At 44.5% G+C, this 18,999-nt stretch overlaps 1 protein-coding gene across 2 annotated transcripts in view; it reads left to right on the top strand.

Annotated features, from left to right (window-relative positions):
* Positions 1-1,655: 1,655 nt before the first annotated feature.
* Positions 1,656-18,999, top strand: part of RELL1 (RELT like 1) — a 71,348-nt gene continuing 54,004 nt past the window's right edge. Inside the window, exon 1 of one of the 2 annotated variants that reach the window (XM_033421640.2) lies at positions 1,656-1,857. In XM_033421640.2, coding sequence (XP_033277531.1) covers positions 1,770-1,857 — 88 coding nt within the window. In that variant the 5' untranslated portion in view covers positions 1,656-1,769. The remainder of the gene's footprint in view (positions 1,858-18,999) is intronic. The other variant, XM_004266229.3, reaches the window with a different exon arrangement.

An 18,999-nucleotide genomic window follows, 5' to 3' on the forward strand; every position in this document is an offset into this window, starting at 1 on the left:
CCGTGTCCCCTGTATCGGCAGGCGGACTCTCAACCACTGCGCCACCAGCGAAGCCCGGCCCTGTCTTTTTAATAGTAAGTTCAATCTGTGAGAAAGAGTGAAACACTATTCATTTTTAAAGTGATATTTTACATTTTGAATAGATATCTTGGTCCAATCATTTGGCTACATTCTAAGTTCCAAAACCAGGACTGGCTTTATAGGTGTGTGTTTAATTTCTAGGCCCAGGACTCTTTCATTTTTTTTTAGTTAGAAACCCACATGGACCTCTTTCCCCTGCAGCCACCCTGTATTTGTGTTGGTATAAAACTGCTTCACCTGCCAGACTGAGGATGTGCAGACAACTGTGCAAAGGAAACACAGTGCCCTCCTTTGGCTTCAAAGGGCAGAGGCTCCATCCTTCGGCTCCAGCCATCTGTAGTGGCCTGAGCTTTTGGGAATTCCCACATCAGTGCAAATGTGTGTAAGAGTCTAGTGGACTGTGTAGAGAACTCAGCGAGGAGATGAAAGAGTACTCCTTTGAAAATCTGAGGCTGACAGGCCAAGGAAGAGCCTGGTTCTGTGAAAACCTCCATTGCCCGCTCCCTCCTCTTGCTGGTGTTCTTGAACATTTGTTCAAGGCCTGACCGCCTTATTTCAGAAGGAGTCTCTAAAGAGCAGTAAATAGGGAACTATGCATAGAAAGACCCTGACTCCAACTGCTGCTCGTCATGATGATTCAACTTCAAAAACCACTTCTGATCTCCTACTTAGTGTATGCTGTCATTGAGCTAGGCGGGGAGGACACAGTGGTGAGCAAACACAATGAAGAGCTAATCCCAATTTATCACGGTGGCCTGGCCATCGGGGGTTTACTCCCTAGCCTGTGAAATAAGGATACTACTTACCTCACAGAGCTGGCAGGACGATACAAGGAGATAATAAGTGACCAGGCACTTGAAGAGTTACTTCGTAGAAGTATTTGCAAGGTGCAATGTGGGCACAGCATTTTTTAAAATAGGCAATTTGTTCCTGGAGGTATGTAGAGGTTTTTTCCCCCAATAGGAACAGCTTAAATGGAAGTGGAGATAGGAAGAAATTTAAATGATTTGGCTTTTCTCATTTTCAAACATTGGAACTTGACATCCCGCGCAGCGCCCCTCCCCGGACCAGTCACCTAGGGGAATGCCAGCTGAACAGATAACGCCAACAGAGGAAGAAGATCGTGCCCATTCCAATGCTGGCCATGTCCACCCGTCCAGAACTTCCTGACCTGCTCTTTTTCCTCTTCCCACACCCGCCTAGTCCCAGCGCCCTGGAGGACAAGCCCCGGCGACCCTGCCTCGACCCCGGGCTCCCGCACTATGTGGGCGGCTGCTGTACAGAGGGTCTGGGAAAGGGAACGAGCGAGCGGACAGGAGGGGCCTCGCCCAGTGGGCGGGGTACGGGGCGGGGCCATGGCCGAATCCGGGAGGCGGGAGCTGCGGACGGACTTGGAAAGGAAGCCGGGGCGAAGCGGAGAGGCTGGACCAGGCTGAGGTGGGCGGGTCCGGGGGCGGGGTCACTGGATGTGCCTCCTGCCAGTGCGGGCGGAGCCGGGGGCTAAACTGGGAGAGGCAGGGCCGAGAGGAGGTGGGTGGGGCCTGAGGGGAGGGTCCCTGGTGGGGCGGGGTGCACAGCGCGCGGGGGCTGAGCCCAGACAGTCTGTCAGCGCGCCGGCTCCAGAGCTGCTCTTCGTGCCGGAGCCCGGGACGGGGCGCCCCGGGGAAGGAGGGCGAAGGGCCGCGGCGATGGCTCCGCCGGGACTCCTGGAGTCCGCTGTCCTCGCCGCAGCTGTCTTCGTGGGAGGCGCCGTGAGTTCGCCGCTCGTGGCCCCGGGTGAGTGCCCTGTAGCAGCCGGGGCGCGCAGGAGGAGGCGAGGGATCGGGACTGTAGTCCCGCTGCTCCTCGAGCTGCCCTGGTCCTGGCACAGCCGTAGGATCCCGGCGCTGAACATCTGGCCGTCTGGGGGTGGCCCGGGCCGGGCGCGGCGCGTGGAGATGGCTCCCGCCCCTCCCAGCCTGCTCGGCTCCCGCCTTCCCTCCTCCGAGGACCTGTTACCCCCCGGCCCCACCTCTGAGCTGTCTGGCGTGTAGGGACCCGGCCGACTCTTGCCTTCCTCGGGAGCCCTTCCGCCCGGGCCGAGCAACCTGGAGCCCTGCGGACCCCTTTCCTGCTCTTGTCCTCAAAGGCCCCGCGAGCGGAAGATCGTGACACCGGGCACCGGGTGCGCTGTCGCCGCCTTCCCCCTCCTCCTTTTTTTTTTTTTTTAAATCTTAAAACCTTGAGGAGTTACAATTTCTTTCCTTTCCAAGTTTTAATTTATTTTCGTGGTTGATGGATTCTTGTAACAGGTTGGGGATTTCTGGTTTCCTCCCACATATCCTGGATAAGTCAGGCTTGGAAAAACGGAAGGCGTGTTTGTAAACTTACCTTTTTGTTTTTCTTCTTTGAGTTGATTCCTGTCACTACAAAAGGAACCTTCTGTGGTCAGAGCAGGAAGCCACCAGCAGAGATGATAAAATGCTGTCCCCAATGATGAACTTGGAGCAGTTTTTAATTGAAATCTAAGAGGAGGTGTAACTTTTACGGAAGTCCTTTCTCACACTCTTGTTTTTATAATTATAGACACCAGGGATTCCTTGCCACCGAGCCCCTTCTTAACTGCCACCTTACAGCAGTAGTTTAAAAAAAAAAAAGTATACCTTCTTGTCCAGCTGGGGTTCCTAGAGCCTGGAATCTTACGTCAGCAAGCTCTTCCAAGCTTGAGCAGCTCCTCTTCAGTCCAAATAATAGGCAATAACTGGAAGCCTTCCAACCATAACTATCTCCTCCATAGAAACACATATACCGCTCTTCACTCCTAAGAAGAATCCACTTGCTTACAGCTTTTAAACTGGCTTATCACTCTGGCCTTCACTTTTTCGTAGAAATCAGAATACGTTAGGAAGGGAACATATGTCTCCTGAGTCTTTATTAGCAGATCTGTATTTCCTTCAGCCATCCACCCTGAGGAAATGGCCGCTAGTGACATGTATTATTGGATGGGAGATTTTGGTTTTCACCCTGCATTTCATTGCTGAGACAGGTAGATGCATCATCAGGTTCCAATTGGACCCCAGGTTGTAGACAGTACTTAGAGGGCTACAGTCAGTTGCTCCAGAATTTGAAGAGCTTGACCTGGGAGGGAAACTGTTAATAATTCAGCACATGATGCATGTAATCAGTCATAGCAGGAGAAATCATCTGTAGAGTGAGTTTGTGTTTTGATGGACCTTTGAGCAACACACAGCTTTCAGGACTGGAATGTGATGACAAAACTCTTAATTACACAGTATAACACTTTAGAAGAATGAGGTATCTAAAAAGGAAAGGGTACGGAGTACAAATGTGCCAGTGTGACTTGAGACCTGTTTTGTGATGAAAAGATGCCCTGACCAGCCAACATCTGGTCCCCGTGGAACCTAAGATAGTGTTAATGTTTGTAGGGAATGTTTTAGGGAAGCAGGGAGAAAGATGGGGAGTAATGTTGAGTGCCTGCTATGTGTCAAGCTTTGAGTTGGGCACTTTATATTCATTTTTATACTTATTTCTCAATTCTGTCAAGTTATTTCCAGTGAGGCACCTGAGGCCCAGAGAGATTAAACAATTGGCCCAACATCACATAGCTAGCGTATCCGTCAGCATTCAGTCCAAGAAGCAGAATCACTAGGAGGGGAGTGTGTGTGTGTGTGTGTGTCTATGTGTATCTTTATCTTTGATAACCCAGTCTGCTTGATTCCAAAGTTCATTCTCTTTGCACTATACTGCACTGCTCCCCAGAGAGAAAATAGAAAAGAAATCACCTTCAGCCGTCTTGTTGAGATTCTAAGATAGGGAGTTTAGGACATCATAATATTGTAAACATGGGGTTATCAGAAGATGGGAAGTAGAGAAAAGAAGGACAGTTAAGTGCACAGTGGGTAGTGGCAAAGTCTCTGACTTCCTGCCTAGTAGAAGAATCTCATTAAGCTTAAGAATCTCATTAAGCTTCTCATTAAGCAGCATTCGAAACTATATACCACCAGCACCAGAAGGGATGGTTTTCCACATCTTGGCTTATTTATGTCTTTTAACTTCTCTGGTTACTTAGGGCTTAGTTTCTCTGCAGACAGTGGGCATGGCCTTTGAGTAAGGAGTGGGCTGAAAAGGACCAGGGGCTGGTGAATGAGAGGTGCCCTCTCCTGGGGCTCCGTGGGCTTCCATCCAGCCTCCTGATTCCTCATTTAGATGCTAACGATAAGCTTTATTAAATTCTGGGTTCTCCTTTGGCCAGGTAGCTGCCTAGCTGTATATTTACATTAATCTTAGTCAGTGGACAGAATGTTTTGAGAAGGCACTCCTTGGAGCTTGGGCTTCCCTGCCCAAATTTCATTTAAAGAGAAAATGTAAAATTCGAGGCGTGCCTGTCCTTCCCTATCTCCCCATCCCCACCCCATCCCCGCCCCCAAATAAATCAAACTATTTGGGAGTTTCAGTAGTCGCATTTGAATGAGAGAGACCAAAGCCCCAGGTGATAGAGAAAAAAGTTTTCATTATTACTTTTTAAAAAATTGTCTCTGATGTTGAAGTTTAATTACACATTGGGACAAAAGAGTTGTTATTTGACACCAAAACAAACATGTTTTAAATTGTCATTGGTTAAAACTATTATGTTGAGTTGTTTCTGAGAATTTTAGGGCAGTTACTTCGGAAATTCTAAAGATTTGGTGGGCTGCTGAAAGCAGGGAGAACAGTGAGTCTGGCTAAAATTGGAATCTGCAGTTAGTACACTGTGGGCCCTTTTCAGAGGAAGGAATGCAGTGTTTATTATACCTGTTTTGTGGCAGGCTGTGGTCTAAGTACTCAGATCATTTAATTCTTACAACATCCTGTCAGCTATATAGTTTTATTCCTCCATGTATAGATGAGGAAGTTGAATTCTGAGAAGTTAACTTGAAAAGGTCACTTACCTGTGTAAGTTGGATTTTGACGTGGACTCACAGGTATTCAATTCTGAGGCCTATTATTGTTACCAAATCATTTTGTTTTTCTTTAGAGTGAGGAATTTCTTTTTACTGTAAGATATTTATAAAGAATCATTAATAGGATAATGGCATGATAGAGTAGAAAGAGCACCAAGCTCTAAGTCAGAACCCTGGACTTGAAGTGTGCCTGCCGCTTTCTGGAGTGTGGCTCTCTCTGCCTCCATTTTCTTGCCTGGAAAATGGGTGTGTGCCAACCCCTATCTTTTTCTGCCTTACTGGCTGCTAGTGAGGAGCAAATGAGCTGGTGTCTCTGAAAGGTCTTGGCAAATGGCAGAGTGGTATATATCTTCTATCCTGTGTATCTTTTTTCCTGTATTTCTTACCCAAAGTTCCCATTAGACTAGACTTATAATGTCAACTGAACAACTGTCTAATAAATGTAGACCACACATGTTTTCATTCTGGAAGTGGTGAGGGTTTTGCAGTCATAGGTTCATTGTAAATATATAAAGTCTGGAGTGACACCTCAGATTCATGAGTTTGCTGCCATTGACTGGGAGTTAAGTAGCCAAACCTTTTTTTCCCATTTCTCCTCAGCTAAAATACAGTGCTCTTGGTATTTCTGGATAATTCCCCAAAAGATCTAAAGTTTTGGGGGAAAGAGAGAGAATAACGCTTGATCTCATTACTCCAAGACACTTGTCACTGTCAGCCTATTTCATTCTGGTCTTTGTATGTATTTTCTACTTGGAGGGGATCATAATGCAAAGATACTTTTCTACCTGGCATTTTTTACCTAATGTTATACTTAAAGGCTTCTCCATTTCCCTACACACTCACAAAGTGGCTGCATAATATTCCATTACATGGTTCTCTGTCTTCTACCTCACTGTGCTTCCATTTTAGATTTTAGTTTTTGCTAATTTTTTTCCGCTCTGCGGCATGTGGGATCTTCCCAGACCGGGGCACGAACCCGTGTCCCCTGCATCGGCAGGCGGACTCTCAACCACTGCGCCACCAGGGAAGCCCCACTAATTATTTTTAAACAAATTTTAAAAGTCATTGTTTAGTGAACATCTATGCAAAACTTTGTCTGGATATCGATGACTTCCATAGAAAATGGGTTCCTGAAAAGGCAATGTTGGGGTCAAAGGTATTCATGTTTGAGGCCATTGATGCCACCAACCTTAGTGACCTGAAGGTTGTTCCAGTTTACATTCTCACAGCAGTGGTCAAAAGACTCACTTTTCATACCATTGGCATTTTCTCTGAAAAACATATTTGCTAAATTGTCAGGCAAAAATTTATACCTTGATTGTTTAAATGTGTATGTCTTTGATTACTAATAGTTGACTATTTTCTTCTAGTATAATATTTGAGCCATTTGCACATGCCTGTAATCCTTTACGGACAATTCTGAAATCTGAAAAACTCCGAAAACCAGAAGATTTTTGAGGCTTTTTGCATACTTCGTTGGTGGGTGAAACCTAACCTGAACCAGTGTGAATGTTGCTAAGTTTTGGCTGCAGTAATATTAATGAGTTTGATTTCTGAGTGTTACATAATGTGTGCTAAATGCATTGTTACCTTTCTAGAATTACAAAGTCTGAATTTCGAGGCACATCTGACCTCCAGGCTTTCAGATAAGGGATTATGGTCCTGCATTTCCTCTTTCGTGACTCATCTGCTCTTGTTTGCGGGCAGCCAAGTGTAAAACTGCTCAAAATAGTAAAATACCCTATGGAGAAAAAGAACTCCTCAAATGAGTGGCACGTTGTGAAAAGAAGCACTGCTTTGGTATTTTAGTGGGGAATCTAATAAAGCAAAGATACTTTGGCAAAGCTGAGGTTTCGTCTGTTCTAGGTGGGTTTAGGGATGGGAGCCCATTATAATGGAAACTCTGCTTTCCTCTGCCAGTTATTGACACAGCTTTCTTTGTAAGGGAGAAAAGAAACGGAATCCGCCCAAGGGACTTTTTGGGGAGGGAAGGTTGGTAGAGGGTGGTGGATACCCCAGGCAAACTGAGTTCCCGTGCCCAGTCATCTCACCTTGAGGATCCTCGTGCCAAACTTGTTGAACTCAGGGATCTTCTATCCCCCCTTTGCTGTGCCCCAAGTTTCCTTACTTCTTGTCTTTGTTCATCTCAGGATCCCAAACAGCTTCCAGTTCTTCCTGACTCTCCCCTCCCCCCATTTTGTTTGCACACCCCTGGGTATAACTGCATTCCAACTACTAAGAAAGTGCCTATTGTACAGAGGGCAAAGAAATCTTTGAGCCACTTTCCTCATCTGTGTTGAGGAGAAAATATGGCAGAGTTGCCTCATTGGCATCGTTGTGACAATTACATGAGATAAAAATGTAAGGGTGCCTTGCGCAGTGTTTGGCATGTAGTAAATGCTAAAAATATATGTTATTATTACTTTGTCCTTAACCAAATACTATCTGTCATAGCTCTCAGATGGGACAAAGTTGCTGGCCGCTCCAGAATTTTCCTTTCGGGCTCTCTGCCGTTGCCTGAGGTGTCCCCTGACTCATATGGCTCCTGAGCGCAGGCTGCTGAGGCTGCGGTGTCATGGGCACGAGGTTGAGGAAGCAAGTTGGGCAGTGCCAAGGTGCCAGGGGAGGAGTAGGGACCAGTGAGCCTGGCAGGGAGCTCTCTCGGGGTGCAGGGGATATGTGGGGCTGAGCCATTAGCTACCAAAATTAGGCAACGAACGAGAAAAGGAAAAAAAGAAAGAAACCGTTAATCTTTATAAGGGTAGATAGAATGTGGCAGTTTCTTTGGGAAGAATTTTGAAAAATTCACCAACTGGTTTTTCTTTAGCCGGTGGCTTTGTAGCTACAGTCACAAAGTTTTGACAGTTTTCCCCTAGGATTGGTGTAATCATCCCATTGACATCCTGTTTGATTATCCAGGGTTGAACTGGTCATTGTTCATCTTCTCATTGTTCACCGGTGAATATTATGTTGAAGTAGGATATAATTAGAAATATATATAATATAAATAATAATATATAATATATGATATGTATAATATATGTGTAATAAGAAATATATTTAGTCTCTGTCCTCAGTTCGTGATGCAAAATTCCTCAGACCCTTGGGATTTCCTAAATGATAGGAGTGTCTTTTCTTTGTGAGGAGCCCCCTTTGAGCAAATGCTAATGAGGGGACTTAGGGTGGTACCCCTGATACCCTCAGGATGGGGCTGGTCACCTGAAGGAGGGTGGGAGTAGAGGGTTGAAACTTTCAGCCTCACCCAGCCACCTCTTCCCAGAGGGAAGGGGAGGAGGCAGGAGGAGGGCCACAGATTAAGTGCTTTAAAAATTTGAATAACAAGACTTGATGAGTTTCTGGGTTGGTGACCGTAAAGAGATGTGTGGAGAGTAGCGCACCCAGAGGGCACGGAAACCCCACCCCTTTCCCCATCCCTTGCCCTGTGCACCTCTCCCCTCTGTCTGTTCCCGAGTTGTGTCCTTTTATAATCAACTGGTGATCTAGTAAGCAGAATGTTTCCCTGAGTTCTGTGAGCTACTCTAGCAAATTAATTGAACTCAAGGAGGGGGTCATTGGAACCTTCAATCTATAGCCAGTTGATCAGAAGTACAGGTGACAACCTGGACTTAACATTGGCATCTGACGGATGGGGGGCTGGGGAGTGCGGTGGGGAGTCTTTGGGTCTGAGCCCTTAACTTGCGGGATCGGATGCTCTCTCCAGGTAGGATATTGAGTTAGTTTCTTGGTGGTGCGGGGGAAACACATGCTGGAATGAGGAGGTAGAACCCTGTAGCATTAAGGCTGATGATCTCCTCAAAGCTTATTGAGCAGACGAGGATACTGAGTCAGCCTAGCCAGGTCTTAAGGGGATTCTTTACTCTGTCTAGGACGCTTCCCACTGTATGAAAGCTGTCTCTCCACCTCAGTGGACCCCGCTTTGCTGCTTCTGGCAAGGTCTACACTTGCACTTGGTCCTTACGCTCCGGGGCCTGGTTTCTCAGCTCTCTGGATCTGGGGTGAGCAGGCCCTGAGGAGAATGACTTTGGCTAACTGACTCCTGTGAGTAATTGTGTTGTTCTTAGTCACGTAATGTTAGCGTCAGAGGGGACTCAGTGTTCCTCTTATAGTTCGTCCCTCCCTTTGCAGATGGGGAAGCTTCAGGTTCAGGAGCCAGCGGGAATCAGGAAGGGCCGTAGCCCATAGTCGAGGAGCAGAACGTTAGATTTGGTGAGGGAGGGCCTGTGTGTGTGTCTTGGTCACTGTCCAAGGCCCAGATCCAAGCACAGGACCCGGAACAGAGCAGATGCTTAAAAACATTGGAATGAAGGAAGGAAGGAAGGAAAGAAGCCAGGGGTGGAATCCAGGTGTTTTGACTCAGCCCAAGGTGTTTTCTTTATACTAAAGTGAAGACTTACGCTTTCCAAAATCATCCCTAAGTCTTAGCTGTAAGTCTCCTCCTCCATCTCCCTTCCCGAAATGGAAAGAGACTGCTTTGTCTGTCAGCCTCCGCGGGCTATATTGCTCCGAAAGCCTGAGGCAGAGACTCTGGTCATGGAGAAAAAAAGAATGACAATAAAAAAGTAAGCAAGTACTGCCTTATCAGGTGAATATGCTGGAACATCAACACATTTGAAAGTGTTAGTGAAAATTTTCAGTGCAAAGGTTTTCAAAACTCAAATCCATTCGTGAAGTTCTTTTCAATGACAAACTGAATTCAGTTGTGTTGCTACACCAGTACTTTAAATGCATCTATTAGTTTTACGTATATATATATCATATTCCCAATTTTGTAATATTTTATACCTTTCCTTTATACCTTCGTTTCACAGGTTAATTCTTTAAATTATTTACTCATTCAGCGAATATTAGCCAAGTGCCTTACTGGGGTGCAAGACACTAGGATGAAGTGATGCGAATAGAATAGACACAGTCCGTGCCTTTGCAGTGCCAGCGCAGGTTATCAGGGAGGATGATTAAACAAGCAATAATGATAAAATGTCATTACTACCTTGATAAGGAAAGTATGGCACTGGGTCAGAGTACCTGATCTGGGGCTGGGGGTGGGACGAGAGTTGAGTACAGGTTGAGCAAGACTTTCTGGAGGAAATGAAGTTTGAATTTATAGTCGTAAAAGTGTCGGCATTAGTCAGGTGAAGGGGACACATGGTTGTGGAACAGAGGAGGTGAGAACGAGCAAAGCCATAGCATTGGTCCCTAAACTTGAGCATGCATCAGAATTAACTAGAATGCTGGTCAAAACACAGGTAGATCGCTCTCCCCCTCCTCCAGTGTCTGTAGGTCTGGGAAGGAACTGGAGAATTTGCATTTCTAACTGCTTCCCAAATGATGCTTTCTAAGTATCTTAACCTGGAAATCCATCCCATCTTCATGGGCTAGTCGTCCTGTTTTCCTGCCCATTCTTGAAGCTGAGATATAGGATAACACTTCCAGGAAACCCTTCCTAGGCATTCTCAGTGATTTTATCTCCTGTGAATATACATCTCGAGTCCATGAATACATGTTGGATCTATTGTATGTTATTTAACACAGAATCATAGGCAGTTGTTTCCACTGTGTTTTGTGTTAACTAGACAGCAGAGCACATAAAACACACTCAAATATTTGATTACTTGATCAGGTTTATTTCTTGCAACCTCTATGAGGAGCAAGTTGCTCTATTCTGTTTTGTAGAGATGAGGAAACAGATGTGCAGAGGGATAACCAAGATGAAGAGAAGTGAAATGTCTCATTCAAGTCCTAGATGAGGGGAAGCCAAAGCTATGTATATGTTCATTGTTCTCAAATGTTCTTTGTTGTTATGTGAAATTACATGTACTCCATGCTCAGCGCTACTGGTGGAAGGATGGCCTTATATTTATTTACTATTATTATTTTTTTACTTTTTCATTGTAGGTCCATCTACTGAAAGAGAAAACTAAGGCAGTTTATTATTTGAATGTAGATTTTGTTCTTAGTGGAAAATGAGTGATTATCCAAGGAATTCTTCAGGAATTGTCTAATTACTTTTAGAGTAAATATTTGAAGGGACTAATTCAATTTACATGTCATTAGATTTTGAAATGATTTTTATAAAATTTTGGTATGAGGGAGATATTTTAAAAAATCTATTTCAGTTTCCTGAAAAGACACAGATTAAACAATTATGCCATTACCCTTCTTAGGTGGCCAGCTAAGTTTAGCTAGTAGTCGGAGATTTATAAAGAACCTGTACATAACATGTCACGTGATAGGTAAGGGTCACAAACAAACAACAAATTCTTTTCAATATCAGTAACATGCCAATCCTTCCTCTCGCATGCATATATGAACATAATGTGGTTCTCTGAGATTCCTGTAACGGGTAGAAGTTGGAAGAATTCACTGGGTTTTCTGTCTCACAATATAACTCGGGAACACTAATTTTCAGATATTCCAATGGCTCTCCATAGCTGGAAGTCTCCAACACAATCATGTGAATTATTCACATTACAAGAAACGGCAGCCCGGAATTTCCTGGCATTGGTGAAGTGGCAGATGGCTAATGAACAGGCATTCCTTCATTTTTCTTTGCATGTTTGTGCTATAGAGTTGTATGGCCTGCATGCTTCTGAGGCTTCCTCAATTCTTTCCAACCTCCTCCTCCACTATTAAAGCAAAACACAAAACAACCACCCACAGGAAAAAAAAAAGAGGCATGGGCTATTGCTTAAAGCCAGATGATAGGGCCAAGGAAGCTGGGTTTTGAAGGTAAAACTCATTTCCCATGCATGATTGCCAAGTCAGTGTCTTGATAGTCTTTGCGGGTAAAACAGGTAGATATTCCATACAAACAGCATGCAATTCATTTAAAAATGAGGGCCTTCTTTGAGGTACTGTTAGGTGTTGTGTAGGTATATAAAATGAACAACAAACTTGGTTTCCGTTCTCTACTAACTTGTGATTGAGAAGGGAGAGGAGATAAGCTATGAATACAAATTGTTATAGAATAACGGAGGATGTATTTGGTATCATCAGAGACCTACAGACGAAGTGCCACGTGGGATCACAGAGGAGAGAGACTTTCCTTCTGATAGAAGGGATGGAAAAGCCTTGAGAGCCTAAAACTTGGCATTTTAAGCAGACCTTAAAGGGGAGTGTGGGGATGGCAGCCCAGCAAAAGGAACAGTTTGTGCAGAGGTGTGGAGATAGGTCAGGAGAGGTCAGTGCAGACCTGGTGAGACTGCAGAGGGTGGGTTGAGGCTAGGCTCTGGGGCTCCTGAAACTAGGTGCTTGACTGTGCAAGCAGTTGGGGGCTAAGGATGGGGTGCAGTGCAGGACAGGGGACCAGAAGGGCCCTCAGGCATTGCAGTGTGATGGAAGAGCTCCAGATGCTGAGCTGAGTAAGACCTGAGTACCAGACATGGCCCCAGTACTTTCAACAAGGCCATTGAGATTGCTGTGCTGTTTCCTCATCTGGAGAAAAGGGGGAGGGTTGGGGGTGGGCAGGGAGAGGGGGAGGGAAGGAGAGGAAGAGAGAATGAATATACCTGTTCTTTATACATCTCAAAGTTGTTTGGAGGATCAAACGAATAATGTAGTCCTTTGTAAGTAATACAAATATGACCTATATAGTGTATAGGTTTAATATCATGCATATGATATATAGATAGAAACAAGTTTTCCAAGTTTGCTGGGAAATTAGAATTATGAAGTAAGTGCAGTGAATCGTCTTGGTGGTGTGAAGGCCAGAAAGTGCTCATGAATGGTAAAGGCTAGAGTAAATCCTCTGAAATTGTGTAAATCATCTTGCCTCTTGAATTCTTCATTGCTTAACATTTATTTTTAGAGGACTGTTGTGCATGTCCAGCTTTTGCGCTAGCTATTGTTGGTCAAGTTCTCATTGTTTTCTTCTCTCTCCAGGCGAGCCCAGGTCAGGAGGGCAGTGCTGGCCATCAGTGTTTAGGGTCGTGTCTTTAAATAAAATATGCAGATCAACACTGCGTTGATTTATAAAACCCTGCTTGGCTAAGGGCTCTATCTCTCTGTCACTTCTGGCAAGTCCGTTTTCTTAGTCCCTTGATTTCTTATAACGTGACCGAATAGATTTGGGGGAGGAAAAATAACTCACTTGAAAGTAATTTAGTGTACATTAGGTGCCTTCATATTATGGACATAGTGCTTACAGAGACAGAGGACTTGGTGTGTCTTAGTGCCTGGGAGCCGGTGGGATAGGAAGCGGGGAGTCTTCAAGGAAGGAAGAATTCTTTTGCTTGAACCATATGATAAAGTAGTTGATCTTTTCCATGTCATTCAGTGATGCACCTTGATATATAAATAAGACTCTTGACTTTGAGTCAATGTGGTATAATAAAGGCTATATATATGTGTGTGTGTATATATATATGTGTGTGTGTGAATATATATGTGTGTGTGTGTATATATATATTTGGTTTTTGTCCCATGTTCCTAGCACAAAACTCATAAACCCTTGGAATTTTCTGAGTGATAAGAGTGTCTTTTGTTATTCTTAATGAGGCCTTTAGACTATATCTGAGTTCACCCTAATGAATGACTCTTGGTGGGCACTTAGATAGCTTCAGGATGAGGGCAGGTTGTCAGAGGAAGCAACTTCATGATTATAGTGGGTTGGAACTTTTAGCTGTATCCGCTGAACTCAGGGAGGGGTGAGGTTTTGACGATTGAGTTAATCACCAACGGCCAGTGACTTAATTAATCATGCCTATGTAGTGAAATTTCTTAAAACTTTGATACAAACTCTGAAACAAGGAGGCTAAAGGAGCTGCTCGGTTGGTGAACCCATGGATGTGCTGGGAGGGTGGTGGGTCTGGAGAGATCATGGAAGCTCTGCGCTACTTCCCCTCCCCACCCCCAATTCTTTGCCCTACACGTCTCTTCCATTTGGCTGTTCCTGAGTTGTATCCTTTATAATAAAATGATAATAATAAGTATAGCGCTTTCCTGAGCCATCATAGCAAAGTGTCGAACCTGAGGGAGATGATGGGAAGCCCTGACTTTGTAGTGGGTTAGCCTGGTTAAGTGCTTAGATGCCATTTGCAGCCCGTGTCTAACGTGGGGTTTGCACTAACTCCAGGCAATTGGTGTCAGAAATGAATTGCATTGCAGGACACCCAGTTGGTGATGGAGAATTAGTTGTTGGAAAATGAAGCAGTCAAGTCTTTCTTATTGTGAAATATCAATGCATAATATTAAAACATTGTGGCTGTAATATTCTCTGAAATTATGATAGTTTACTATTTAAAGACTGAAAAGTCCTTTAAGAAAAAATTATAGTGGGAAAGAAAAAAGTTATCAGGCCAGTGCCTTATTATTTATGTATTTACATTGTGTTTTATAGTGTAATAAAGTAGAAGTTACACCACTCTGTGGTTTCCATTGACCCGTCTCTCCTAAGGTGTAGACCAAAGATTTCATAGCCTTTTCTCTGCCTTCAGTCAGTGGAAATATCTAGTACGTAAGTATTATGGATTGCAGTTATAGGTAGTCTCCTCACTAAGGGATTTTCAGTGCTTTGGTTTACCTCCACAGCATTAATATTACTATTAGGATAAACCACAGGAAATTACCAATATTCTACTGTTTTTGACCTACAGTGACAACAGTTTCATATGGTTCAAACTTAATAGGAATTAAGTTCTTATTGACTTTCTATCTGCAGTTTAGAAAAAAAACAACTGTCGTGACTGCCATCAAGACATTTAAGGGACTTCCCTGGTGGTCCAGTGGCTAAGACTCCGTGCTCCCAACGCAGGCGGCCCGAGGTTCGATCCCTGGTCAGGGAACTAGATCTCACATGCCACAACTAAGAGTTAGCATGCCGGCAACTAAGATAGCCTGCATTTCTTAAGGAAGATCCTGCACACGGCGACGAAGATCCCATGTGCCGCAACTTGGACCCGGCGCAGCCAAATAAATAAATATTAAAAAAAAAAAAAGGCATTTGAGAAAATACTCAAAGGCAAAAAAGAAAAAAATATGTACTCCCAAGTTCCACCAACAAAAGATACAAAATACTAAAAAGAAAATAAAAATAACTTGTAATCTCACTACTCAGAGAAAACAGGCAATAGAGCATAGAGTATGGGGCTCTGGAGCCAGGCTGCCTGTATTAAAATCTCACCTCTGCTATTTGCTAGCTGTGTGACCTGGTATAAGTTACTTGACCTCTCTGTGCCGTAGTTTTGTGTAAACATTTTCGTACTTTTTCTTTCAAAAAACTGAGATGGGACTTCCCTGGTGGCACAGTGGTTAAGAATCTGCCTGCCAATGCAGGGGACACGGGTTTGAGCCCTGGTCTGGGAAGATCCCACATGCTGCAGAGCAACTAAGCCCATGCGCCTCAACTTCTGAGCCTGCGCTCTAGAGCCCGTGAGCCACAACTACTGAGCCCACGAGCGACAACTACTGAAGCCCTCGCGCCTAGAGCCGCAAGCAAGAGAAGCCACTGCAATGAGAAGCCCGAGCACCGCAACAAAGAGTAGCCCCCGCTCGCCGCAACTAGAGAAAGCCCATGCGCAGGCAACGAAGACCCAACGCAGCCAAATAAATAAAGTAAAAAAAAATTTGTCTCAATAAAACTGAGATCATGTTAGCTCAGAATACTGCTTTGTGTTTATTTCTTCACTTAACATTTTTTATTAACAATTTTGATCATTTTGGCAAAGGGATATGGCAAATCCGATCCCTTCATACAAATAGTTTCCTAAACAAAGGGAAGTTTAGGATTTTCAATAAGTAATCAGCAATTTCAACAGTGTGGAGTGTAGATCAGATGGCTTTTTGATTTTGTTTCTTATAATGGTAGCAGGATTTTTTCTTTTGAAATAGGTATTTAATGCCAAAAAAATAGATAAATTGACCTGGAGAGACTATAACTTAAATGCACCTTCTCTTCCCAATAGTTGACTCGCTAGGGAAAACCATTCTCTCATTCTAGGTTTCTTATTGAAATAGATGAGTAATGATTACTCATAGATTATTCTACTCAAAACACTAACTCAACATAGAGATGAGCTATGGATAATCCCGTTTTGTGGAACTTTACTGAATATCAAAACTGGTAACTCTCACAGGCAATTGAGCACAGAGTATGGGGCTCTGGAGCCAGGCTGCCTGGATTAAAATCTCACCTCTGCTACTTGGCTAGCTGTGTGACCTGGTATAAGTTACTTGACCTCTCTGTGCTGTAGTTTTCCTATCTGTAAGATGGGGTTGAAAACAATAGTGCCTACCTCATAGGGTTATTGTAAAGGTTGAACAAGTTCATACCTGTAAAGTGCTTGGAATAGTAATTATTACAAAGTATGCATCGGTACGTGACTAATATTAATAGTATTTTTCTAGGTGTCTTACCCTTGCTACTGGTTTTCAGAGTTCTTATTTGAGTTTCAGGCTACTGACGTTCATTTATTCCCCTTAAATCAGGTTCTCTATATCTAGGGTTTTCCTAATTACTTCTGTTTAATCTTGCCTTTGTTTGCCTTTTCCGAAATGGTCTTTATTTTCTATCTTAGTTCCTGTTCCTTTGCTCTCTCTAACAGCCCCAGGGGAGAATTCCCGGCAGGCAGAGGACTTCATGACTTCCCCAGGAGGGGACCATGGCCCTCCACATATACCATCTCTGCTCGCCAGTTTCCATATTCGCACGAGGCTGGCCACGTGCCTGTCTAGCAGGAACACTGCCTGACTTAACCTGTGACTAATTGGAAAACCCTGCATTTAGGACTTTTGTAGTTTTCTGTTTAATTGTTACCCCTTCCTGTTCCTGGAAGGAAGAGAAACTGGACTGAAGTCAGCGTTATGGGAGCTACAGACTGGCCCCCGCAGTGCTGCCTTGGGCAGCTGCTCCCTCACCTCCAGGGTTTAAGGTATTTCTCTGCCCCCCACATTTAACTCTGTCCCTCCAGTTGGGCTCACACGCTTCAGTGTCTATTCCTGTCTGTTGGCTTTGTATTCCCAGCTGAGCTGGAAGCTTTGTGAGGATAGCAGTGTTTACACTTATTACCACTGATAACGAGCATCACAGCAATGCTAGCTAATGTTTATTGAGCACTTACTCTGTGCTAGGACCCTGGCTAAACCCGAGTTCATATCATTACTGCTCAGAAACCATTCTATTATTATCTGTATTTTATTTATTTATTTATTTTTTGTTTATCTGTATTTTAGAGATGAGGAAACTGGGTCACTGGGAAGTTAATGGACTTGCCTGGGGTCTCACAGGCAGGAAGCAAGAAAAAGCTAGCTTCTGCTTTTTGCCTTCTTTCTTTCTAGGGAGCAGCTTTGGTTGAGAGCTTGAGCCCTGCCTGCAACAGACCTTGGTTCAAATCCTGGCCATTCCCCAGATGAGTGACCTTGACCTCAATACTTTGTTCTTTAATGTCTCCATTTCTAAGATGGGACCTATCTAAGAGTCCTGAAGATTAAAAAAAAAAAAAAGATAACGGGAGTAAAGACGCCCAGCTCAGAAATAAGCACTGGTAGAGGTTTGCCGCTCTTAGTGAATGGTGGTAGAGTGGTTGAACTCCCAGAGGCCCTGGATGTGGGATGGTGAACCCCCAACACACCCCTGGAGAATCAGTCACTAAATCCCTCTCTCCCTCTGTAGGGCCGGTCACCCGACAGTTTTCCTTTTTGAAGCCCACCCGGCTCGGCACCACACCTAGTTTTCCCACGTGGGTAGTTTGTGTTGTCTTCTGCGTGGTAGAAATTACTTGGCTGTACTCCCACCCTGGCAGGGGTGGGTTTTAGCCAGAAACCGGGGACCTAGCTCCTGGTGGCCTGGTCCTCTGAGTCAGTGCCCTCTCTGTGGAGCTCCAGGGCAGTCACTGGTTCGTAAGGGAACCCCCTCCTCCCTGGGCCCCCCTCTTGCAGTTTCTGCTAGAAACAGACTATCCGGGCCTGTCCTCTCCCCATTTGGTGGTTTTGTCCTGGCCCTTGCTGGTTAGCGTCCTCCCGTAGTTTAAATAATTTCTAACCTAGTCCCTGCTTGGCCTCTTGTGAGGAATGTTCAGGAACAGATCAGTTAGGGATTGCATCCCTGTGGAAAGAGGGCAGCGCCTTTGGTGAGGGTATGTCAGCTTTGCTCCTTGACGGACGCGGCAGTGTGGAATATGATGGAGTCCTGGGAAAATCCAGTGGAGGGCCAGTTCCCAAAGCTGGGCTTGGGAACATGCTGCCATTCGTGGCCTTCCTTTGAATCTTTGCTAACTGGAACCTTCTGTTGATTTTGATGAATACAGGGGTTTGCTGGTATATTTACATCTTTTGGAAAGGGCTTACCCAACAAGTGGGTAAAGCTATGGGATGTATCAGTCGTCCAGCTCTGAAAAGAACTTATTTATATAAGTTTTTAAAAACTGTCAGCATTTGGCAAATGAAGGTACAAGTGCATTGGACATTCTGTCCCACCAAATAGCATCTTAACAAAACTGCTGATCCAGTTGCAGTGAAAGTGGACACTTGATCAGTAATCGAGGAACCCTTCTGGAAGGATGGAATCTGCTTTCACAATTCACAGGTTGCATGTGGCAAAAGTTAAAGGTGTTCCTACTATGTTCCAGGAACTGTGACAGGGGTTCAGGGTACAATGATAGGACATTCTCCTTGCTACTTGGGGAAACAGGAGTGTTTGGCTTAAATCAGCCTTTTCCTGCAAGTTCTGTCACCCACGTTGGGTTTCCTAACGTTGACCACAGTATGCCCGAGAGATGTGCTTGTAGTGAAGTGTGTGGGGGGGGGCGCTGTCAGTGGCTCCTGAGTGTTGGTTCTTCTGCCTGGCTCATTTCTGTATCTCCCCAGTGAAGTCATGTTAGACCACTGATTTATTTGCAAAATGAGGATCTCATCCACCCTCTTGTCTACTTCCTTGGGATTAGACATTTCAGATAAGACAATGACAGCATCAAGTGTCATCTGAGTGGAAACTTTTATATCTTATATGATGTCTCTAGCTAATAAT

The sequence above is a fragment of the Orcinus orca genome, chromosome 4, assembly GCF_937001465.1.
Source record: "Orcinus orca chromosome 4, mOrcOrc1.1, whole genome shotgun sequence".
NCBI classification, from domain to species: Eukaryota; Metazoa; Chordata; class Mammalia; order Artiodactyla; family Delphinidae; genus Orcinus; species Orcinus orca.